A 24,448-nucleotide genomic window follows, 5' to 3' on the forward strand; every position below is an offset into this window, starting at 1 on the left:
TCTCCAGCTCTCTCTCTCTCTCTTTTTTCTGTCTCTTATCTCTTCATGCCCACACAAATGGGTCTCAAAAGGTGCGCGGCTGGGAACCAAAGCCCAGACCAACGCCCCGCATGGTATGGGTGGCAGCTCGTGCCACCTCATACTGCTGTTCCATGGTAGAAAACATACGTTGACGCAGTTGTACATCGGCTGGTATGCCAGTGGCACCAGCTACGGCTCCAGCAGCCCTATTATCGCCGTTAATGGACTCCTCGCCAGCCGCTGTTGGGGCTGCTGCTACTGTCGCCTCACTGGCTGCTTCTACACCCACAGCTGGTCCACCTTCAGTGCTATTATTGTTCTTGATGCCCATCAGACGCATAAACTTCGAGGCCACCTTGCCATCGGAATCCTGTGAGAAATGGGCATTGCCCCATTTATTGGCAGAATCCTCACTCTTCTTGGCGCCCCAGATTAACTTGCGTTTCTGTTGCTGTTCGGCATACCGATTGGCATTAATAATGCCCGGATTGTAATAGCTGGGTAATTGGATGGGGGCTGCTGATCCTGCAGCTGTGGCTCCAGTAACTAATGATGCATCTCCAGCCACAGAGGCGGTAACAGCAGTGGCCGTATGTTTGGGAGTGTTTAGTTCTAGGGACATTAATGATGGTATCTTCGGGGCATAATTGGGAGTGGGAAGTAGGCCACCACCAGAAGATGCAGCAGCTGTAGAAGAGGCATTTGCCATGGCAATAGCTGAGTTTGCAGCAGCCAAAGCAGCGGACGAAACTGCCGAAGATTGATGTATCGATCCATCGCTCGACTTCTTTACAGTGGGAGGGGTTCTTGAGCCACTGCTTGTGTCACGTCCGCGGTAAGTTCGCTGTCCCTGCTGCTGATGCTGCTGTTGGCGACGCCGATTAGAGCTTGGAGGTGGTGTGCCGCCGGGTGTTCGAGAACGAGAACGGGATCGACGACGTTGGCGTTCATCATAGGAGCGACGCTGAGATTTGTATGCTAATGCCGATGAAGATGAGGTGATGTTGGTATTGTTAATGCTCGTGGACGAGGATGAATTGTGGTTGTGGGAGGAACGCACACCGTCGCTATGACGCCCACCGTCCCTATGACGACGGCCGCTTGTGGGTACCTTATCACGTTGACGTTGATGACGATCTTCCACCACACGATGATCTCGATCGCGATCACGTTCTCGCTCTCGATCCCTAACACGATCTCGTTCTCTTTCTCTGTCCCTATCTCTATCCCGTTCCCTTTCTCGCTCGCGATCCCGTTCTCGTTCCCATTCCCGATCCCGATCTCTCTCGCTGCGATCTCTATGGCTGCTGCTGCTGCTGCTCTCTTTGGTACGATGATGGCGATGATCGATCTGTAGAGTAAGCGATATGATTGCATTTGTCTTAATTGTAAAAATCTTTTTTTCATTCTACTTACTTTAGTGCTTAGTTCCCTACTTTCGCGATGTTCTCCACCACCTCGACTATCCCTGCTGTTTCGTTCGAGATCACGTTTCTCTCTGTCCGATGGACGGCGAGTCAATCCAGCATCCTGCAAAGATAAACAGATGATGGCGACCAAAAAATTGAGATTACATTAAAGCAATGTGTATATATAATAATAAATAGAGAGACAGCATCGAAATAATTCTTTTTTTTTTTCGTTTTGTTGATGATTAATAGATAAAAGAGTGTGGAAATAAAGTGTTAGCTAAATTCTTAGGAGATATATCCTTCCCCAAATTGGATCTCGTGATGATTTCCGTCTGTAAAGAGAGTTTAATAATCTTTTTAGAGACTTAAATACTCACACATTTTGGTTGCTTTTTTCGATCGTCTTTTTCTCGCTTTTGGATCTTGTGAAAGGGAAGAGGAGCCATGCAAGGCTCTCAGGCTCAGGTTGTCAGTGTGTGTATGTATGTATTTATGTATGTGGCTATGTGTGTGTGTGTGTGTGTGGGTTGGTATGTGTGGATATGCCATACACACACAACAAGTCATATATAGTCAAAAGTCCGTGTATTGATCATATTTTCAATGATTAATTGTTGGCCTGTCATTTCGTTTTGTGTTTTTGTCGTTGTTGGTTGTTTAGTTGTGGTTGGCTGTTTGTTTATTAACAAACAACAACAACAAGTAATAGTAATAATAATAATAAAATGGTAGATTTTAGTCATTTAAATATTGAAAAACTTTTTCTAAAAACTTAACTAAGACAGTGGATAGATAGATAGAAAGGTAGATAATAGATAGGAAGAATAGAATGTGAGGAGCAGGGAGTGGTGGTGGGCAGGGGGGCAGCGGTGGCGAGACATAAAATGTTTCAATATGCATAAATTTAGATATTACTCAGGTAGCGAGGGCGGGGGGAAAACGGGTGATGTGGCATGATTGATAGGAGGGCGAGGGAAATATGGCTAAAACTAGACACTAGGCCAAATGTCTTAAAGTTTATTGAGGTTGGAACGGTTGGATATAAAAATTATCATTTTATTTAAGTCATTTTTAGTATCTGCATCTCAATTAGACAATCTTGAGAGTAACTTTAGTTTATGGTTACCTAATAAGCTGCTGTTTTATTGCTTTTCATCTTACGTAATATTACCTTTTTAGTCATTGCAAATGGTTTCCAAACGGATTTTGTATCATCGATTGATTCAAATATGAAATCAATATTCTTGCCTGCAGTATGTGTTAATATCTTATCTCAGATTGAAAATCGATGATGGCAAATGCTTTGCATTCATTTATACTCCTTTCGAGTTGTTATTGGTTAATGACAATTTCTAATCACAGACCCGTTCCAACCTACATATGTATGTATATATGTATGTGCAGCATGTTGTGGCACATGCATCTCTCTCTCTCTCTCTCTTTTAATTGTATAACAAATGGTTATTACCTCGTTATGATTGTTGCCAGTGTTGTTGTTATTGTTGCCGTAATAGTGGGAACGGTTGCTGTTGCTCCTTTGATGAGGTTGATGATGATGATGATGATGATGATGATGACTCTGGGATAGAGTCTGCTGGCGATGCTGCTGCTTGCCTCGCACTGATGTTGTGCCTGAGGAAGGAAGCGAAGCTGGTAAGGATACAAAAGGTGGAGTATTATGATGATGCTGTGGCTGCGGCTGGTGTTGTCTCTTCTTGGATTTGGGATTTTGGTTGTCCTCAATGCTGCTGCTGTTGTTGCTATTGCTGCTGTCATTTGAGCTGCTCCGGCTACGGCTACGACTGCTGCTGCTGCTTGAACACTGCTGTCGTTGGCGTCGCTGCTTGGATTTATGTTGCTTTAAGGAGGACGATGTTGTTCTTGTTGTTGATTGTGGTGCCTATGGGAATTTTTTAACTATTCAGAAACAGCAAATTCGCATTATTTAACTAAAGCACTAAGGATACAACTAAACGGAGAGAGTGAGTAAGATATAGAGAGAGGGAGGGAAAGGCAATAGGAGTTCAGAATTAAAAGAGTTGCAAGAAGCAAAGGTTGTGAAGTGCGGAAAAGGGATGACATCTAAAGGATAAGCAATTTCTGCTGTAACAGGCAACAATTTTGTGTGGGTTTTTTTTTGTTTTTCTCTCTCTACTACTACTACTACACACGGACACACATACACACACATTCTTGCTCACACAATCACTGCGGCAGCATGTGTGTACACAGAAAAAATGCGCTTCGGGCAAATGTTCAGTTTTTTTTCTTTTGCTTTTTGCATGGCTTCTTATAACTAATTATATATTTACCCGTATCTGATTGCCAGTTTCATCTTGATCGTCTTCGCTGCTGTAATTGACCAATGCCTCCATTTTATATTAATTCATTTATTTCCTGTTTTCCCTTTTTTTTTGTAGATGTGCCCGAAAATATTTCTTTTTTTTTTTTGGTGAATGTTTACTATGGCTACTCTAAAATTAGTGTTGGGAAAATGTTGAAAAAATTCGTTCTAAATTGTGGTGTTAGTCAACGGATAACGCTAAATCAATAATTACTGTCGACTAACGATAACATACTATCGATAGACGCCGATGAAACAGAATTTTTTGAATTTGAAAGCATTTATTACATTGTTTTAAATCGAGCTAGCAAACAAAAAAATGGACGTGTAAATTGTGTAACCTATAATATTGTATTATACAAAACTCTGGTCGACTGAGATCTGTGAATTTTTAAACCAATGCAAAAAAAAAAATGGTAGCGAAAGAACATTTAAAATGGCGTTGTTCAATCCTTTTGGTTGCGCTTTTGATTTGGTACTGGCAGTGGCGGAAAATTGACGGCATTAAACTTTAAGGCATGACGGACACCAACAGCCGAAGCGGATGAAGTCGGTGGCGAGTTAGGAACTGACGATGACATCATCTGATCAAATTGAGCTGTCGCAATGCCATTCCCGCCAGCTGGACCGACAGTGGATACGGAATTAAACTACAAACAAAAAAATAAATGAGGAATGAAATTCTGTTTTTGATTTCATTGATCCAGCTCACCGGCGGGGTCATACGCCACTGACCCAAATATCCTTGAGTAGGAGGTATATTCGAGCAATATAGAGGAGCTGCTGATGCCAAAGCAGCCGAGGGCCCAGTTGCAGATGGCAAGTTTCGGCCATGCATGCCAGTCAAATGCCCAAAGTTCATGGCATTTCCACTAGCACCACCAGGAACGATGCAGCCTATGCCAGATTGTGGATAAACTTGTTGCTGTGGTTGCTGCTGCTGCTGTTGTTGTCGTGATGGCAACATTGACACTGCATTGAGACTGCGTTTATATCTTTTGCCCATCGGCATTTCAAAGAAATTTTCACCATGAATGGCATACATTTGGGCAGCAGTCAAATCCTCTGGGGACATATCCAAAGGGAAGAGTTCCATATTTTCTAGCCAACTGTTGGTGTTTGCATTAGCATTTGATTTGTAATTGAAGCGTCCTGGAAGCAATTGCTGGCGTTGCTGTGGTTGTTGTTGTTGGGCATGCATCATGTGTTGCTGTTGTGGGTGGAAAATCTGTGGCTGTGGCTGCTGCTGCTGCGGCTGTGGATGCAATTGTGGCCAATATTTTGATGCATGATGCTGCTGCTGCTGTTGCTGCTGCAGCTGCAGTTGTTGCAACTGCTGTTGCAACTGTTGTTGCAGCTGCTGCTGCTGTGCTTGTAAATTATAACGCATTGCATTTTGTTGTTGTTGTAGCTGTTGTTGTTGTAGCTGTTGTTGTTGTTGCTGCTGCTGTTGCTGCTGCTGCTGCTGTTGCTGTTGCATATAAGACACACGCAAATTGTTAGCGTTGTAATTACGATTCTGGCAGCGAGTATTACCATTAAAGATGTTATAATTAGAGTTGCTATTAAAATTTAATTTAGATTCTGCTGGCAGTGTCAAATTGTTACTGTTGTTATTATATTCCGAAGGGAAATTGTTATTATAACTCTTATTGAGCTGATACAAGGGTAATTGATTATAACCCTGTGGCTGCGACATCTGCAAACGACCAGTATAACGTGGAGTTAACTCCAGACCAAGATCATCCATGGTCCAAATGCTCTTGCCACCATAAGATGATGCTGGCTCATTCTCTTCCTTTTCGTAGCTTTTGTCCCTTAACCAAAAATTTTTAATACTCTCCACAATGCTATTGGAATTGGGATCAGGATACGCATTTTGGCGTGGCGGATGTGGCCAAATATTTGAATCTATGACACTTAAAACACGCTCAGTTACATTTTTCACACCATCCTTCTCACGACTATTCTTTAGCTTGGCTTTTGCGGCCAAAGCTTTCATTTTGTTCTCATAGCCAATTGGTTTGGGTTGATTTTTAGGCTTTTTCTTCTTACCAAGACGATTCGCTTCGCCATTATCCAGAAAACTAAGATGTAGCGGATTCTTCCAGAATTCTGGTGGTGGAAAGTTTATATCACCTGTTGTCTCTGTGGTAGTACCAGATTTAGTACTCGAATTCGATTTTGATTTCTTATCGGCGGCTTGTTCACTACTCTTCACCCCTTTCTTCTTTGTTAGCAGTGGACCAAAAGCTGTATTCTTAAGTAAAGCCATAGTTTTGGGCGAAAGTTCGGTTTCAGTTTTATCTGGCTTATTTTGCTCTGCCCTATCCAATTGTAACTGCTCAAGTTTACCCTCTAATTGTAGTAGTATGGGCAAATCATTGTTTGAAAAATAACTCAAGGATTCAATGGGCTTTGGGCGCTGCTGCAGCTGCAGCAGCGGCTGCTGTTGCTGCTGCTGATCCTGAAAGCGACAAGCTCCAGCATAGGAAATGTCAACTGGTGGACCAACTAAGGCACATTGACCCGAAGCTCCGACTTCTGCCAATTGCTGATCTTCAGTGTTTTGATCCGTTTCTTCGACATCAACGATTTTGTCAGTTACCTCCACTTTGGCACTGAGCTGACCATTAAATAGTTCCATATCCATAAAATTAGCCAATGTTAAAGGCTTATTACGATGATAGTAGCGCGCCAATTCGCCATCCGGGATTGTTCCTGTAGCCTTCATTGGTATCGTCTCCGTTTCTTGTCCGGCGACTGCTATAGTTTTGGCCTGACAAAAATCCGTAGTCAGCAAGGAAGAACGGCGTTGGGACACAAAAAGATTGTTTTCTGTGGATTAAATAAAAATGATTACTTGAGTTGGAGAGCAATTTAAACAAAGGATAGAGTAAGAGGGAAGATTGAATAAAAATTCTCTGTTCTTTCCTTTTTATTCTCAGGTTTTTCTACAATTTAAAAACGTTAGCAATTGTGGGACTAAACAAAGACAACTAACCCAAAAAGTTGTGACTCTTGTTAACTGTGTTAAAAGGCTCAGCTGAACTTGTTTTCAATGCTACTTAGTTGTGCTCTTTTCACAATTTAGCCAAATGTATTCAAATCTTGATCAAGTATTCACTTCTTTTTAAGTCACTAAACTTTGACCCTCAACGTGACAAGCAAATAAATTTCAAAGTGGCAATTTGTTTTCCCTCCGACTTTCGTTTTTCCTTTCGTGTGTTTTCAACACTTGTTTTGAGTGTTGTGCACTAACAAGTGAAATGACAGAGAAATACGGACAAAGGAGAGAGAATGAGAGGCAAATCAAAAGAAGAAAGCGTTGACAGATTTCCCTTGCTCTCTTGTTAGCTTAAAAATTATTTTCAAATGCACAAAAAACAAAAACAATTTTTTTTTTCGTTATCGAATTGAATTTCATTCCGACTTAGCAACTTTCCCCTTCTCCCATCTCGAACACTCCTCTCAATAATAATAAACACGCTTTTTGCTGTCAACAAGAAATTGTTTTTTTATACCCTTTTCAAAATTGTTGATCAAATTAAATTTGCGGAAAATACAATTCTTATTAGTTCCTAATATTTCCACATGCAATTGGAAAATTGATCGCTTGTGGATTGTTTTATTTAATTGAACGGAGCAGCACAGAAGAGGATAGAGGATATGATAGTTGAAAAATTTGCAAAGGGTATATTTACTTCTTTACTTCGACATAATTCAAACTCCCCCCCCATTCTTTGAGATAGGCTGCAACTTTTGTTTATAGTTTCTACCTTGGGTGCTTTTGTTGCTTTTCGTATTTGTTTATACCATATGACAGACGACGCCAAGCCACATTGTCTTGAAAGGAGAGGAGGCTGGCTTGTTGAAGGGGGGCTGGAGGGGTTGGTGGAAGTTGGCTTACTCACCGTATGTGATGGCTGAAGCCATCGAGTTGGAGATACTAGTATCGCGTTGATATTGTTGCTTGGACTTATAACTGCTTCGTGTATAGCCTTTTCCTGGCATAGACTTGACAGTGGACCTCTGGAATGAATTCCATAATGGCCGCAGGATATGTGAATTGATCTCTTAACTTACATTTAGTTTGCCACACAATTGATCCTCTTCTTCTTCCACTGCGTCGGCGCCATCGCCGAGTTTGCCTCTGACCACCTCCTGATCCACCTGGTCCTTGTCGTGTGCCTGCATATCATCCTCCTCGTCTTCTTGACCTGTTCCCGCACTGTCCGGTTCTAGATCCAATTCGAAATCTAATTTTTCACTGTGATATGCATAGAATTGTTGCTGATGTTGTTGTTGGTCCAAGCGATTGAATATTTCCACTTTCTTTTTACGTTTGTGTTGCCTTTTTGTTAAATATTTCATTTTCCAATGAAGAATCAAATATTTTTTGGCCGGCAAATAATAAAAACAAGAGCACAAAATCAAAACGGCATAGAAAAAACGTTGCAAAAGCTGCCGGGCCAGACAGCAGAAGAGAGCTGAAGCAATTGATCAAGAGATGCCAGATAGTTCAGAATTATCAGGTGAAATTAGAATTAGGATTCTTTATAGCCCATTGAAAAACTTAAACTTAAGCTTGTTGTAGCTCTATCAGGAATGACTTGATGAAAATATATCACAAAAAATTTCTGCGAAAAATATACTTATCTGTATCTAAATTATTTAAATTATTTCATTCAACTTTTTCTAATAAAATAATACACTTTTTTACCATGATCCTCTGCCGCTTTAGTATTAGTCTTCGTTTTTTTCAGGACAGTTGACTTTAGGCTGAGACAAGCGCATACAATAGAAACTTTAAAAATAAATAAAAGCAGCCGTTATTTTTCACCAGTGTTGGAGAACAAATAGTTTAAAATGAATATTCAAATGTTGTGGAAGTAAAAAACTGACATGGCCAAAGATAAAATTATTCACCCTTGATTGCTGTGTAGTGAATTTAGTTAATTATACAATTATAATAGAGAAATAAAATATCAACATTTGTTTCATTATTGTATCTTCATGCATTTTAAAAACGATATAAATTGCCCAGCCCTGGCGCCAAACTATCTCTAGCTGGTCACACTAAATTTACTTATTTGGTGCCGGCATTTTTGGTTGTTTGGTTCTTCTCTTGTTGTTGTTTTTAATTCCATTCATATTTGCTTGATTGCAAATCTGGATGCATTTGCTAGAGAAATGATTGCCGTCGCAGAACCGCCATTGGAATTCGTTCCGCGCGGTCGTCAGGCGGCTAAGGAGCATCCGGGTGCCCAGGATCAGGCGCCGCCTGGTACAAGGACCAAATATCTACCCACCGAGCATGTGCTTATGCAGCGCCTGCAGAACGTAAACATCTCGACAGGAGCTCGCGGCGATGACGACGACGATGAGGAAACCCCAGGCGGAGCGGCTGGTGGTCAGACAGAGTTCTGGCTAATAAGGGAGATCTACGATGACTACGAAGAGAGCTACAAACGGGAGAGACGGCGCCAGCAGCTAATGGAATTGACCAAGAAATGTGGCCCAAAGGCTGCGGCAGCCGAGCAAATGACATCGCTGCCGCCGGAATTGCTGCGCCCGCGACCAGGATACGAAAGCCATGAAGAGCCCATGTGTGACTATATGGTAAACAATGAAGAGGAGCTATATGTGCACCGCAACACAGTGGTCTGGACGCAGGGTCTGGTGGACGACGATGACGAGGACGTGGGCGTCTTCAAGCGAATGTGCTTCACCTGCGATACTCCGGTGAAGTTTGCCTGCTTTCTCAACTCCACTTTTGTACGCGGCCGTCTGGCCCAGTTGAAGGCCTCCATTCAGCCTGAGGAGGACTCACTTACCGCCATTTGTGTCATGGATCAGAATTCTTTGCGGGTGTACTGCGATGATGGTGAGGATTTTGTGGCTAATTTGGATTTCCCTGTCTCGCAGCTATGGCAAACTGAACACGGCCTCTTGCTGGAGAAGGATTCAAGCAATGCTCTTGTCTCACATTTAACTATACCTATGCCAAGGCTCTTCTCCATGTCCCATCCCCTGCATGAGGCATGTCCCGTCGTGTTAAAGACATCGGCACCCCATAGTTCCACCGGCTATATGACTGAACCGGAGTTCAGTGTTGTATTCACCACTGAGAATTCGGATTTAGTTCTGCTGTATGATGCAAAGTTTGGCAAGCATTTTGTGGCTCGTCTTCGCAAGGTTACGCCCGAGGAGGTCAACCTTGTGGGACAACAGCCGCAGACCCAACAGCACCAGGAGCTACATCAAACGCAGTTAGGTGGCAGCTCTACTAAGGCAGGTGAGGAATTTCTTTCTCCTCCTCCTTCTCCTCTTAAACATTAATCAATTGTCGTCTTAGGCAAACTATCGACCACATCGTTTATGGGTGGCAAAAGTCAAGTGGCCAGTGGATTCGGTAACTATTCAAAGTTTGGCTTAAGTCAATCGCAATCCTTTAGTGGAGTCCTTGGCCAATCTAAGTAAGTTACGAGTGAGAGTCAAGTCGGGATTGAACTGATGTAATCTCTTCTTTCAGTCGTGCTTCCTTGGGTACACCATTGAGCCAACTGCATAGCAGCATCAGCCATCATTCGATGTCGGTGGTCAAGGATATGCGTAAGATTACGCATGTACAACCAGCCAAACCCATTGAGCCGGAAATGTGTTTGGAGCACATTTGGACGGAGAATTCATACAGCCCGTAAGTTGAGTTACCTCCAAGTGATTCATCTCATAATCTCTCTCCCTCTCTATATCTCTCTTTGCTGGCAGGCAACGTGCAGATTTTGGTGAAATGGCTAGTCGGGCCTTTATACACACCGATTTGGTTGGTCAGACATATCTATGCTATTTGTTAGCCCGTTCCTGTCGCCTTCAATTGGTGCTACTTACTGGCTATGGAACGAGTGAGGTACAACTGTCCACTTTGTCCTCCACACTGGCCGCCAAAGATGCTGTTGGCCTGAATCGTTTGCATATGATCGCGGTACTCGATCCTGGGGGCTGTTTAATTCTCTACACGGGCACCGTACTCATCTCCAAGGTGCACATAACACCCCTGATGGCGCCCACTGTAACACCCAGTCCAATTCCACCGACAGTAGCAACAACTCTGGCGGAATCGCCAGCAGTCGGCAGCACAGGGGCCAACACTTCCTTCGTGGAAGTGAGACGCAGCAGTTTGTTGCCCACCAAGGCAGCTGCTCCCACCTCTGAGTTGCAGGCCTTCGATGAGGAACTGCATATGCTGTCACCGATTCAGGCTCCGCCGCAGATTTCGTCGTATGCACAACGCCAGGCACATAATATATGCAAATCGCTGCGAGATCCGGCTGGCAATCGTTTGACCTTAACATATGCCACAGGACGAATGTTAAGGATTGCTCTGCCCCTGCTCAACGACACACGGCTGATCAGTCGCTGTGTGGCCAGTCTGCGGCAAGTGTTGAATCCCACACAGTTCCTGCATTTCATTATACGCTGGTATAGTGCGCGTAATCCGCCCGGATCGCGAGATTATAGTATTGAGCAGGAATGGCAATTGTTCCGGACCACATTATTGGCCCTAATGGGCTGCACATCGGGAGCCAGTGCAGGCGGCTTGGTTGGCGGTGGCGACAACTATGAACGCTGTAATACTCCACCGCTCCACCAATCGTCAACGGCCAACACTTCGTCCTCCATACAGGATGAACCAAAGAAGCGTCGCAAATATAATGATAGTGAAGAATACACGGATGATGATTGGGAATTCCTGCTGATGCAGACAACATTGGCGCCCAGTTGCGGCATTCCGTCGTGGGACATGCAAAGCTACAGTGTGGACACTAGTGCTCCTCTATTCAATATGATTCCGGCCATATTCTATGGCCTGCATCTGCTTTATGAGGATCTCAAGCTAGACACAGTATTCCAGGGCTCATCCTGCTCATATTTGGCCACGTTTCTGCATCAAATGGCCATTGATATGCAACTAGATAGCTATATATTCCATTATTCCCTTGACTATCCCGAATTGATGCACAAAACGACCAAATTGTGCCGCCTGGGGGTGGAACATGGTGCCCTGATGCTTAACCAGGAGCTATTGCGTGTGCCCGCTCCCAGTATCTATGGCCAATTGGAATTGGTTCTCTTGGGCAAGGAGGATGTCAATTTACCCTACACCTACATGGAATGCATCAACGAGCGGAGTCGCAATCTCATCCAGCTCTTGGCCCTCACCCGCCATGGTCAGACTAAACTGAAATCGTGGTGGCAGCGTCTGGAGCTGAGCGATGCGGTGCAAGCGAACTATCCCAAGCGGGCAAGGCGAAGCATCTCATTGAATGTGCCGCGTTGCCATCAAGTGCTGGAGCTGTTGATGGCTCTGGAGATGACACGAGAGGATATCGAACGGCTGCCAGCTGCCATACACTTGATTATAGCCGAAACTCTCGAAGAGGCCCGCCTAGAGCCACCCATGGGGGCTTCAAAGGCTAGCTATGAGTTGATCCTAAGACCCGAACTGGCGGCCCATGCCCAGTTACCTTTCCTAGAGGCCCAATTGCATGCAGGCGGAGCGGATGGTGGTGGTACGGTGGGCCAAGTCTACAAAGAGGATAGCCTCTCGCCACGCACACATGTAGAGAACGAGGCTGGTGTGACGGAGTCGGAGCACCTGCGCAACGATGACATGGACAATATGGATACGAAGCTATTGCGTTTACGCTTTCCCGACGATATGCGTGTGGAGGAAGTGCGTCGCCTGCTGAACAGCTCCGAGCCAGTGCCCATTGAGGTGCAACAATCACCGGGCACAAGTGACCATGAGTTCATCGAAGAGCAGGAGAAGCAATTGTTCGCTCTCTGCTCACGCACCATGACCCTGCCCTTAGGACGGGGCATGTTCACCCTGCGCACCATAATGCCCAAGCCCAGCGATAACATGACAATGCCCAAACTGTGCCTGGTGGGCAAGGAACCCGTCAAGGGCACCACCATCGAGCTGCAGCAAATCGAATTTCCAGCCAATATGCATATGTGGCCATTATTTCACAATGGAGTCGCCTCCGGGCTAAAGGTTTCGCCCCATGCCCAGGATATCGATTCGACATGGATTGTCTACAACAAGCCCAAATCCCAGGCCAACAATGCCTTGGAGCATGCCGGCTTTCTGATGGCATTGGGTCTAAATGGCCATCTCAGGAGCCTCTCCTTTATGAGTGTCTTTAAGTATCTGGTCAAATGCGACGAGATGACCAGTGTGGGATTACTATTGGGCATTTCGGCTGCCCATCGCTCCACCATGGATACAAAGATCACCAAATTGTTGAGCGTTCACTTGGAGGCCCTGCTGCCGGCCACTGCCATGGAGCTGGACATACCGCAGAGCACTCAGGTGGCTGCTCTAATGGGCATCGGTTTGTTGTATCAGGGTTCGGCCAAGCGGCACATTGCTGAGGTTCTGCTCCAGGAAATCGGTCGTCCGCCTGGCCCTGAAATGGAGAACAGTGTGGAAAGGGAGTCTTATGCCATGACAGCGGGATTATCACTCGGATTGGTCACCCTGGGGCAGGGTGAATCACCAGCGGGTCTAAGGGATCTTCAATTGCCCGACACCTTGCACTATTATATGGTGGGCGGGGCAAAGAGACCCATCTCGGGTTCCCAGAAGGAGAAATACCGTCTCGCCTCGTTCCAAGTGCGCGAGGGTGACAATGTAAATATAGATGTTACCGCTCCAGGAGCTACTCTGGCATTGGGTCTAATGTTTTTTGATTCGGGCAATGAGGCAATTGCCGAATGGATGAGGCCACCAGATTCACGTTACCTTCTCGACATGGTGCGTCCAGATTTTCTTCTCCTACGGACAATTGCACGCGGTTTGATTCTATGGCAACAAGTGCAACCGGATAGCAAATGGTTTCAGGCTCAATTCCCCGAACCATTGCGCATCCATTTACGTAATGCCTCCAATCGAGCCGAAGAAGAGGATCCCCGACCCGCCGAGGATGGTGAAGTTGACTTTGAGGCTATCACGTAAGTTAGCAATCAGATATTGCTTGCTTCTTGAAAGGATTAATCCAAATCTTTTGACCTTTTGTTTTTGCACAGTCAAGCGTATTGCAACATTCTAGCCGGAGCTGCCTTTTGTATTGGCCTTAAGTACGCCGGAACTGAGAATCCCGTAGCTTTTCGTACCTTGCGTCATGTGATTAAAGAATTCCTTGGATTTCCGAGTACACCCATGGGGGAATGTGCCGGCCGCACGACTGTGGAGAGCTGCCTGATGGTTTTACTCATATCCATTTCTTTGGTCTTTGCCGGCTCTGGTAATTGTGAGATTTTGCGTATTATTCGCTATCTAAGATCACGCGTGGGTCCACAATATCCTCACATTACCTACGGCTCCCACATGGCCATACACATGTCGTTGGGCCTACTCTTTTTGGGTGCCGGACGTTTCACCATTGCCAAGACGCCGGAATCTATCGCGGCATTGGTGTGTGCCTTCTTTCCCAAATTTCCCATACATAGCAATGATAATCGGTAAGCCATTTGGCCATCAATTAGTAGACCCACTCTTATTCCCGCTCCCAATTTAGTTACCATCTTCAGGCATTGCGTCATCTTTATGTGTTGGCTGTGGAACCTCGCCTGTTTCTGCCACGAGACATTGATTCACATCAGCTGTGTCTGTGCCACATTTCTGTCATGGAAATAGGATCCACGGAGCTACGTCGTCTGCCCATTGCACCATGCATTCTGCCGGAGCTAAGCTCCCTGAAGAAGGTCATTGTGAACGATGAGAACTATTGGCCCGTCTGCTTTGAGCGCAATCGGAATTGGCATCAATTGGAAATGGCCTTGGCCATGAGTGCTCCCATTGACATTAAGAAACGCACTGGCTGTCTCTCGCACCTGGAGGATCCCGATCGGCTGAAGAGCATGCTGGCCCAAACTCTGACCATGGAGCAGAGCATTTGTTGGCAAATCGATGCCAGAGATTTGCAACAATTTGCCAGTGAGCGACTGGTTAAGCCATTCTTGAGCCGCTTCCTGGACACCAAAGGCACTCAACTGAGCTATGGAGAGTTGACCAAGCGGCATCAATTAATGCTGCTCTTCTACAATGCTGTCGTCAAGGATCGCATGCATCTCTTGCCAGTCTATCTGACCCTCTACGATGTAAGTTAACTCTGTTAATTAATCGTCTGATTGGAGCTGGCTTTCAAATATTGTCTGTCTTGCTTTCAGCATGTTACCAAATCGATGCCCACCAACAACGATGTGTGGCAAATTAAGCTAATCGAAGCCTATTTGGGTCAGGGCCAAGAAGAGAAACATCCTTTGATCTCGGTAGAGCTTATACAAATGATGACAGAGATATTCAAACTTCAATTGGAAGCCTCCGGCCGTGAGCTGTGTGTGCCACTGAGAGAGTTCCTCAGCCAGAAGCGTCTCGAGCCCAGCTATGTGGCCAGTGTCAATGCCCAGGATCTGCAGCGAGTGTTTTGCGTCATCAACTATTACAATCTCATGCCCAATTTGTTAAACGGGGTCGATCTTAGCTCGGGCACCATTAACTACATGCGTGTTCTTTACGAATTCCGGCAGCTTCAATTGGCCCCGCACACAATTTTCGGTCTCTTGAAAATATTGCAGGCTCTCAGCACTGAGGCGACCTTCCAGCAACAGCAAGCCGATCAGGTGGTCCAGGGGGTATTGCTCCAGGAAATGTGAAGAATTGATACAGTTTCCAAAAAAAGAAATTAAGAATCGTTTCTGATTTTTCTTTTTGTACATTTAGTTTTACTTAAATAAATGCTAAAAATATAATATTGATTATATTATATATATGTATTAGGAGTATGTAATATATGGTAGATAATGGACTCTAATCGGGGGAAACATTTGTAATATCTGTCATTTTGGTCTAGGGTTTCTTAGGGATAAGGCCTATGTGAAATTCAGTGGTTCATTGTTCATTGGTCAAGAGGTGGAGGAATGTTAATTCGTTATGAGCATTCCCAATACAAAAAGGTAACGATTTGGAATACCAATTAATCCCTTTGGAAGTGTAAGTGCAAGTGCAAGTGGTTAATACAAAGAGTCCCTGCTCCTACACCAACTTGTATTGCTATACGATCCTCTCGCGTTCGCGCTCCGACAAGACAGGCGCTTCAGTCCCCTTGAGGCCACCAGAGAAACGCCTGTACAGATAGATTCCCAATAGTGGCAGGGGCGTCATTATGGCCACCGACACGGGCACCACTGTGGTGAGATCGGCCTGCGGTTGCTGCAAGGTGGTGCGCAAAAAGAATATTGCAATTCCCGTATTCTGTATACCCGTCTCAATGGCTATGGTGAGAGCATCGGATGAATTTTGATTCAACAGTTTGGCAGTTAGCCAGGCGATGGCATATCCCAGACTTGGTAAGGCCAAACCAGCAGCGGCTATCTGTGGAGAAGGGGGAACGAGCAGACATCAGTTTGAGTCTAGATTAAGCCTGAGTGATTCACTCACCTGCCACGAGAATAGTTGAAATAGATAGAAATTGGTGATAATGGCGAATATGATGATAAAGAGTATGAGGCTGGCAGAGATGGGCTTCAGCAGGCGGACCAACAGTCGAGTGAGACGTGGCGAACATCTTTGTATGGCCAGGCCAATCAGCAGAGGCACTACTAGACTGGCGCAGTATGTCGCTATCTTGCTATAGGGTACCATCATGCCGGCACGTTCGAAAATCAACTGTCCCAAGGTGAATATCCACAGCGGCATCGTGGCAAAGGCGGCGACATTGCTGATGGTGGTCATAAGCACCGATAGATTGATATTGCCCCCCAGTACAGCTGACCAGGTGTTCGAGGCCCCACCGCTGGGTGAGATGCCGGTGAAGAAGAGGCCCAACTGCATGGCCGGTGCCTCGGGGAAAATGAAGACCCCCAAGGCATAACTGAGCAGGGGCATGCCCACCACTTGCATTATAAAGCCAATGCTGGGAGCCACCGGACGTGTGATTAGGCCACGTAAAACCTCCAGATTGAGGGCGGCTCCGAAATTGATGTACACTAATGACATTAGCAAAATGATCGAGCCGACAAATACGTGATCCACCACCCGTTCTGGCCGCACCACTCTCACCTCCAGCGAGCTGTCACTGCTGCCATTAGTGGGTAACTCACTGGTATTCAGTTGGCCATCCACAAGGTGGACTGTGATCTTGCTTGTACCCAGAAAATGGCCCAACACTTGTATTGGGCCCGACCATTTGCCGGTGTCCACATCGATCAGGTCAATGGGTATGCTGGCATTTTCATCGGCCACATTGGCCAAGTTTTGGTGGGAGCTCTCCAAACGAAAGCTGTAACGCTGAGGTTGCTGCAAAATGGAGGGCTCAACATTCTCCACTGAGAGTATCACTTGAGCGGACTTCTCCATATGAACTTCCAGGTCATTGGGCATAAAATGTGCCATCCAACTGGCTGTGGGTGAGGGGCAGTAGCAACACCAGATCGCTAGCATCCACCATCCCCATGAGGCATTCCCCTTCATCTCTGTTATCTGATTCTCTTTCTCTCTGCCACCTGTTGCTGATGAAATTCTCTGACAATTATACCCAATTGTCTTTGTTTTTTTTTTTTATATAATGACGGGAACTGGAGATGAAGCGTGAATATGTTGTCCCACTGGCTAGATCGGGCACAAATCTGGGAATGAGAAGTTACATTCGTAGCTGCACGATCAGTGCAAAATAAATGCAACTCTCTCTAGTTGCGAGACAAGGACAGATAGCATGAGATGTAAGCAAAGCAAAGATGCCTCTACAACGCACCAGAGCGAGACAGAGAGAAACCAGTCTACTGTGGGCAATTTTAACATCGTAAATTGTAAAGCAATTAATGTTGTCAATACAAATGATTAGATAAAACATTTGATATACAAATTTAATTAAAATTGATTTCCTAATCTCGATGATATACAGATATATACATATATTGATATAGATCGTTTTGGATTAAAAAAATGTGTCGAATTTACCCATAGTACACAGTCTCGGTCTCATAGCGAGAGAACCGGCTAAAATGATGAAAGCATGTTAACTATTTTGTTGTTTGCACTCTCTCCCCACTCTCTTGCCCCTCTTTATCAGGGAGAGAATTGGTACGTGAGTTGCTTATATAGAATTAGAATTTTATTGGAGCTTAGTTGGGGGAAAAAACACAGATAGTATGTATGTATGTATGTAAGTGTATATGTAACAATGTTTTTAGAAATTATATTAGTATCTGTAGTGATCGGGCTTGAAGGGTCCGGTCTGTGGTACACCCAGATAGGCGGCCTGTTTCTCTGTCAATTTGGTTAGCTTGACACCCAGTTTTTCTAGATGCAGACTAGCCACCTCCTCGTCAAGCAATTTGGGCAGAACATGCACTCCGACCGTATATTGATCGGATTTGGTAAATAGTTCAATTTGGGCCAGAACCTGATTGGTAAAGGAGTTGGACATAACAAAACTGGGATGTCCATGGGCACAGCCCAAATTGACCAGACGTCCTTCGGCCAAAACGATAATGTGACGACCATTTGGCATGGTGTAGCGATCCACTTGGGGCTTTACATTCACCTTCACCTTGGCATTCGCGTTGAGCCAATCGACATCGATTTCGCAGTCAAAATGCCCAATATTGCACACAATCGAATCGTCGGGCATCTGAAGTAAATGCTCTGATGTGATGATGTCCCGACAACCGGTGGTGGTCACATAGATTGAGGCCTCCTTGCTGGCCTCCTCCATGGTGGTTACTTCATAGCCCTCCATGGCTGCCTGTAGAGCATTGATGGGATCGATTTCGGTGACTATCACACGACCGCCGAAGCCCTTCAGTGCCTGGGCGCAACCCTTGCCAACATCACCGTAGCCGGCGACACAGCACACTTTGCCAGCGATCATCACATCGGTGGCCCGTTTAATGCCATCGATCAGAGACTCGCGACATCCATAGAGATTGTCGAACTTGCTCTTTGTCACCGAGTCGTTCACATTAATTGCCGGCACACCCAAGCGTCCTTCCTTGAACATTTTGTACAAGTTGTGCACACCTGTTGTCGTCTCCTCACTTAGACCCTTGATACCCTTCAGATACTGGGGGAATTTCTCGTGCACCAAGTTGGTTAGATCACCGCCATCATCCAGAATCATATTCAAGGGCTGGCCATCGGGAAAGACAAGGGTCTGTTCAATGCACCACAGGTATTCCTCTTCAGTTTCACCCTTCCATGCATAAACTGGCACTCCGGTGGCAGCAATAGCAGCTGCGGCATTATCCTGGGTACTGAAAATATTACAGCTCGACCATTGGACCTAAGTGAAAATAAAATAAAATCGAATATTACACTGTGTAATCGAATCCTTAAGGACTTATTTTACCGAAGTGGAACACTATCAAACCGAATGGCTGGCAAACTTATTCAACATCTTGCAGGAAAAACTAATAAACAAAGGTATTTCCAATAATTGGATCTATCTCAGAAAATTTCCTGTTGCCGAAATACCAAAGTTATTATTATATTACTTGATGTATCTAATTTCTAGAGAACGTGTTTAAAATTGAAAACCAAAGTCAGTCAAACTCGAAAAATGCCAAACCGTTGAAAATTAAAATGCATTAATCTTATCATTTAGTTGGCACTTTTTCTAATTAAAAGTTTTCAAAGTGAATTTTTTAAAATAATATTAATTTTATCGTTTCGTTGTCACTTTCGTTAATTAAATGTTTTTCAGTTTTTCAAAGTGAATTTTTTAAAATGTATTTAAAATTGAAATTGAAGATTGTCCGAGAGATTTCTATAGAAGTTATTTCGTTATTTTTTGTAAAGTCATTTGTTTTGACAAAAACTCAAAAAGAAAAACGTGCGACAGATGCTGAAAAAAATAAATTATTGTCAAGTCATAGGAAGTGAAACATCTTGTTAGCATATCAATTGATGAACGAACTAAAGAGGGGTCTCATTCATGGTGACCCTTTTGATTGTCAGTCTTATCTTTCAAGCCTTGAACTTGCTCTTACCTAACCTCTGCCCTCTCTCCACCATTACCCCCAAGTTAAGGCGAAAAATAGATTCTTTTCATTTTCTATTCGATGCGTAAACAAGAAAAAACAGATAAGTTCCTTGCTCCTTACCTCAGCGCCCAGCTCCACCAAAGTTTCGATGAGTACAGCCGTCTGGACGGTCATGTGAAGGCAACCAGTGATGCGGGCACCTTTCAGAATTTTGGAAGGACCGTACTTCTTCCGGCAGGCCATTAGACCGGGCATCTCATTTTCGGCAATGATGATGGCCTTGCGTCCCCATTCGGCCAGACTGATATCGGCTGTTTTGGAAAGCGATTAGAGAAAAAAAAAATGACAATAGTAGAGATAAGCAACAATGTGATGATGGACATATGTTTATGGTTCCAATGGCATCAAGCAGCCTGGCAACAAAACAACGTGCTCGCTGGGCTCCCTTTAACCTCTCTTTCGCACACATGCGTAAGAGCGCAACAGCCGGCACTTTGTTCACATGCGGAGGAGCGTGTAGTCTTTGCCACAGGTAGCATTCTTTAGTTTTCTTCTAAAGTGCTATTTTCAGACTCACCAACTTTGTATGCAGGCTTCGACATTTTTGCTAGGATAGTGCACAGGAACTTGCCAAACGATCAATAGGAACGAACAAACTGAAGTGAAGATGTTTCAAAACGAAATTATCAACAACTGTTTGGTGGAACAAAACCGCACACATAGAGATGGCCAATAAGTCGATTGTACCCACCGATAGAGTCGCTGTATTTGAATTGGTCACCACTATCACATTGCGGTTTTGGTGACTAAAGGCAAAATAATAGGTAAAATTGTGTGTCATATCAATATGTATGTGAAAAGTACTCTTTACTTTTAAGTTTCTTATTGTGGGATTTTAGAGTGAATTAAAATGATTTTTTTTTGCAGCCCAGTTGAAAACTATCGATAAGCGATAACAGTCAGTGTGGCATGAACTTTAGCGATATCGACATATGTGAGTGAAAGTAAGTTGGCAGCACTGTTAGATGACACAGCTTTGAAAGGGCGCAAGTAAAAAGAAACGAAGAGAAAAATATACTTATATATAGGCCGAAGAAAAAGAGGAAATCGGAGTGCGCTTAGTTAAACAGTTTACAAGTTTAGCCAGTTAAAAACAAGGGCAATTATGTCGGGCTCCGGTTTTGATGAGAATCCATTTGGTGAGCCCAATCTGGACAATCCTTTTGCGGTAAGGCTGCTCTCTTTACAAAAAAGAAAAAACCCACACACACACACACATATAAACGCCGCCCGCCCCCATACACCAACACACACACACACCTATATATAAGCATACCTATGCATACAGTCAGCTTTTGCATATGTTGATGTTTTTTTTTCCACACTCTTTGATTGTTTTTCTTGCATTTGTTTTTTTTTAGGACCCTGCTATACAGCAAGCACGAAGGAACAATCAATCTGGCGCCGCCCAGGTCTCGTTGGAGGATTACAATCCATTCGAGGAACAGGCCAAACCACCGCCACAGCTGCAAATTAACTCATCCAATACGGCGGCAGTGGTTCAGCCGCTGTCACAGAACATTCCGCCACCGCAGACAAGTTCGTTGGGCGCCTCAGCGCCAAGTACCAGCATACAAATCACAAATCAGGAGCTCCAGGTAGCCATCCATTCATCCAACTACCCTACCACCTATTCCATTTAAGCCAAATATCCATTGAATCATCAATATTATGAAACCAAAACGGGGCCAAAGCAAAGGCATACAATTTCGAGCCACAAACAGTTAAAGTAGCTCTCGCATTACACATACAGTAGACACCGAATATAAGAGAATGCCAATTCCCTTTTAAAGGTATCTCTAGGTATAATCTTTATTCTGGAAGAATTCTTAGCCGCTCGTTTGAAGATCTGTAGAACTATCCAGTTATAACTAAGTTTCTTAGGAAAAGGAATCTGAATTGAAAAAGTTATTGTGGTCGATCCTAAGGGGCTACCACTGTACCCACACAGATACATTTGTGGTTTGGCTTGTGCATTGATGTGGCTGCTGCCGATGTTGTTGCCACATAAAGGCCAGCTCTGTGTCGTCCACCCACTCGCGCACTCACACACTCACACATGCACACAGACACACACTTGGCTTATCAAAACGAAAACCTCTGGCTTGATTTCATTTCATTTTACTTACTCAAACAAAATTCTGTTTGTTTATTTTTCTTGTTTATTTGATTTACATTTTCTTTTCATTCTCTTTAAGCGCCGCCAAGAGGAACTTGATCGAAAGGCCGCCGAATTGGATCGCCGCGAACAGCAGCTGCAAGGCGGAAATGTTCCCCAGTTGAATAATTGGCCCCCATTGCCCGATAACTTCTGTGTTAAGCCATGCTTTTATCAGGATTTCGAGGTTGAGATACCGCCAGAGTTTCAGAAACTGGTTAAGCATTTGTACTACATTTGGATGTGTGAGTATTACGAAAATGCTAAATTGTGGGCAAAATTTATTTTATAGCCCAACTGATAAGTTGAGTCGAATAGTTGCTTTGTTATGGTCGTAATAATGGTCACAATGATGATGATGATGATAACAATAATGATGATGGATAGAGGAGAGTATGAGTCATGACATTGAGTAAACATTTGATTAATCACCTATGAAAATGAATATAAGCAGATAATCGAAAAGGAAAGCAGATTAGGGAAAGGTCAGATATTAAGGTGTGTAAAAACCATTTGAGGAAAAAAGGAACTCCAAAAGAGATGGAAAAGTCGACACATCAAATAAATGCGCAGAGCTAAAAGGTTAAAGGAAAAAGTGAATAAGTGAATAGAAAGTAGAAAATATGATTTCATAGAGTTAATTTGAATTTTTAACTATCAGTTGCCAGTTGACCCATATAGTCCACTGTATAACTTAGTTAAACAGCTCTTAATGTTGATTCATTTAATCCTTTTCCAGTCTACACTCTTACACTGGTGGCCAACGTAATTGGAGGCCTCATTTTGATCTTCCATCAGCATGAGTTTGTTACTTTCTTTTTGGCCATATTTTACACTGTTCTCTTTACACCCGCCTCTTATGTTTGCTGGTAAGTTGCAAAAATATTGTTAAATTCTTCTTGTGTCATATTCTAATATATTTATCTTTTGTCAGGTTTCGTCCGGCCTATAAGGCCTTCCGCAACGATTCGAGTTTCAACTTCATGGTCTTCTTTTTCGTGTATTTCTTTCAAACCGTTTATACAGTGATCCAGGCTATCGGTTTTAACGATTGGGGCTACTGCGGCTTTATAAAGGCCATTAGTCAATTTGACTCCAATGCCGCCGGCATCATTGTCGGCTTGTTGTTATTGATTATAGCCTTCTGCTTTGCCACTGTGGCGGCGGCCAATGTATTAATGATTACCAAAATCCATACGATCTATCGTAGTACTGGAGCAAGTATGGCCAAGGCACAAGCCGAATTCACCACGGAATTCCTACGCAATCAGCATGTCCAGGAGGCGGCCTCATCGGCTGTAAGTTCGGCAATGAATTCACAGTTCAACAATAGCAGATACTAGAGAGACGAAAATATGTAAAACTAAAGGATGTGAGGCACAGAAGAACCGGAAAGAGAAACAGATTGAAACAAAAAACGAAGCAGACCAGAGAGAAGTGGAGCTAAAGAAAGAACGCGGCAAATTTGAGAGATAAAATAACAATCAATCGCGAAATGCGTCGTCGTCCCCCTTAACCCCAAAAGTCGAAAGAAAGAAAAAAAGAAAACAATGAAAAACGGAGCAAAAGGATGGAGGAGAAATATATATATATAACTAAATAAAACTAAATCTGCTTTGTGCATAAATTGAAACAATTCCTAGAATGCCGTCGTCTAATAATTAATGTAATAATATGATAAATTCAATATGCATATGCAAAGCAAGGATTTTGCCTTCGTACACATTCTGGCCTAAACGGAAATTGGCAACAAGTTGCAACCAAGGCAATAACTGCATAATAAACTAAAATATATATAAATATTGACATATATATAAACCGATAAGCTTCAAACACAAATCACACACACAGTTTGTTTGTTTTTTTTTTTTTTTTTTAATTTTCGCAAAACGTGTCCTAAGAAATTATTTAATTTATGAATTTATGCAAACAAAAAACACAAAAAATTAGCAAGTAAAAATTCAATCTAATTATTGCTATTGCTAACACTTAAAAAAAAGCAACAACAACAACTGCGATCGATGATCGCTTGGATGATGATGATAATGATTATGATGATGATGATGTTTTCTAGTTCTTTAAGTAATTATGAATCATATGCATACCATACACATATACACATACACATTATTATTATTATTATTATATATATGTATATATATATATATATATAATATTAACTATATGATAAATTATTGCAAAACATTTGCTATATTCAATGATTTTGTCGTACCTCCCTCCCTCCCTCTTAACCCTAGCTGCAGATATGCACACATATTATGTATTTTATTGTGTAATATGTCGTTTCGTGTAATTTTGTAATTTGTAATTGTTATACCAAAACAAATCTCTATTAATACATGCATTATTAATATTTATATATATATATGTATATGCATATAT

General features: G+C 43.5%; 6 protein-coding genes across 8 annotated transcripts; 2 read left to right on the plus strand and 4 right to left on the minus strand.

Annotated features, from left to right (window-relative positions):
* Window positions 1-18: 18 nt before the first annotated feature.
* LOC6641284 (arginine/serine-rich coiled-coil protein 2) lies at window positions 19-3,858 on the minus strand. 3 transcript variants are annotated; one of them, XM_023175140.2, is made up of 4 exons: window positions 3,746-3,858; window positions 2,902-3,333; window positions 1,438-1,551; window positions 19-1,372 (listed from the first exon to the last, which is right to left on the minus strand). In XM_023175140.2, exons 1-4 carry the CDS (start codon window positions 3,806-3,808, stop codon window positions 65-67), a joined length of 1,917 nt encoding a protein of 638 aa, XP_023030908.1. In that variant the 5' UTR covers window positions 3,809-3,858; the 3' UTR covers window positions 19-64. The 3 variants fall into 3 exon arrangements, with proteins under 3 accessions (XP_023030908.1, XP_002064145.2, XP_023030910.1); XM_002064109.4 differs by lacking the exon at window positions 2,902-3,333; XM_023175142.2 differs by lacking the exons at window positions 2,902-3,333; window positions 3,746-3,858 and adding an exon at window positions 1,811-1,938.
* Window positions 3,859-4,038: 180 nt separating this feature from the next.
* LOC111518484 (transcription factor kayak-like) lies at window positions 4,039-5,170 on the minus strand. Its single transcript, XM_023175325.2, has 2 exons — window positions 4,490-5,170; window positions 4,039-4,427 (listed from the first exon to the last, which is right to left on the minus strand). The coding sequence occupies exons 1-2, from the start codon at window positions 5,165-5,167 to the stop codon at window positions 4,224-4,226; spliced, it is 882 nt and encodes a 293-aa protein (XP_023031093.2). The 5' UTR covers window positions 5,168-5,170; the 3' UTR covers window positions 4,039-4,223.
* Window positions 5,171-8,885: 3,715 nt separating this feature from the next.
* On the plus strand, window positions 8,886-15,630 carry LOC6641286 (anaphase-promoting complex subunit 1). Its single transcript, XM_023175380.2, has 7 exons — window positions 8,886-10,075; window positions 10,136-10,256; window positions 10,313-10,477; window positions 10,549-13,797; window positions 13,873-14,307; window positions 14,364-14,946; window positions 15,016-15,630. Exons 1-7 carry the CDS (start codon window positions 8,971-8,973, stop codon window positions 15,499-15,501), a joined length of 6,144 nt encoding a protein of 2,047 aa, XP_023031148.1. The 5' UTR covers window positions 8,886-8,970; the 3' UTR covers window positions 15,502-15,630.
* Window positions 15,548-17,488, minus strand: LOC6641148 (P3 protein). The gene is made up of 2 exons (XM_002064112.4): window positions 16,286-17,488; window positions 15,548-16,219 (listed from the first exon to the last, which is right to left on the minus strand). Exons 1-2 carry the CDS (start codon window positions 17,315-17,317, stop codon window positions 15,899-15,901), a joined length of 1,353 nt encoding a protein of 450 aa, XP_002064148.1. The 5' UTR covers window positions 17,318-17,488; the 3' UTR covers window positions 15,548-15,898.
* Window positions 17,489-17,866: 378 nt separating this feature from the next.
* LOC6641149 (adenosylhomocysteinase) lies at window positions 17,867-20,552 on the minus strand. Its single transcript, XM_002064113.4, has 3 exons — window positions 20,405-20,552; window positions 19,948-20,138; window positions 17,867-19,127 (listed from the first exon to the last, which is right to left on the minus strand). The coding sequence occupies exons 1-3, from the start codon at window positions 20,427-20,429 to the stop codon at window positions 18,045-18,047; spliced, it is 1,299 nt and encodes a 432-aa protein (XP_002064149.1). The 5' UTR covers window positions 20,430-20,552; the 3' UTR covers window positions 17,867-18,044.
* Window positions 20,553-20,830: 278 nt separating this feature from the next.
* Window positions 20,831-23,884, plus strand: LOC6641150 (secretory carrier-associated membrane protein 1). Its single transcript, XM_002064114.4, has 5 exons — window positions 20,831-21,055; window positions 21,249-21,485; window positions 22,086-22,290; window positions 22,785-22,914; window positions 22,980-23,884. Exons 1-5 carry the CDS (start codon window positions 20,993-20,995, stop codon window positions 23,386-23,388), a joined length of 1,044 nt encoding a protein of 347 aa, XP_002064150.1. The 5' UTR covers window positions 20,831-20,992; the 3' UTR covers window positions 23,389-23,884.
* Window positions 23,885-24,448: the final 564 nt, after the last annotated feature.

This window comes from Drosophila willistoni, assembly GCF_018902025.1.
Source record: "Drosophila willistoni isolate 14030-0811.24 chromosome XL unlocalized genomic scaffold, UCI_dwil_1.1 Seg141, whole genome shotgun sequence".
Taxonomy (NCBI): Eukaryota; Metazoa; Arthropoda; class Insecta; order Diptera; family Drosophilidae; genus Drosophila; species Drosophila willistoni.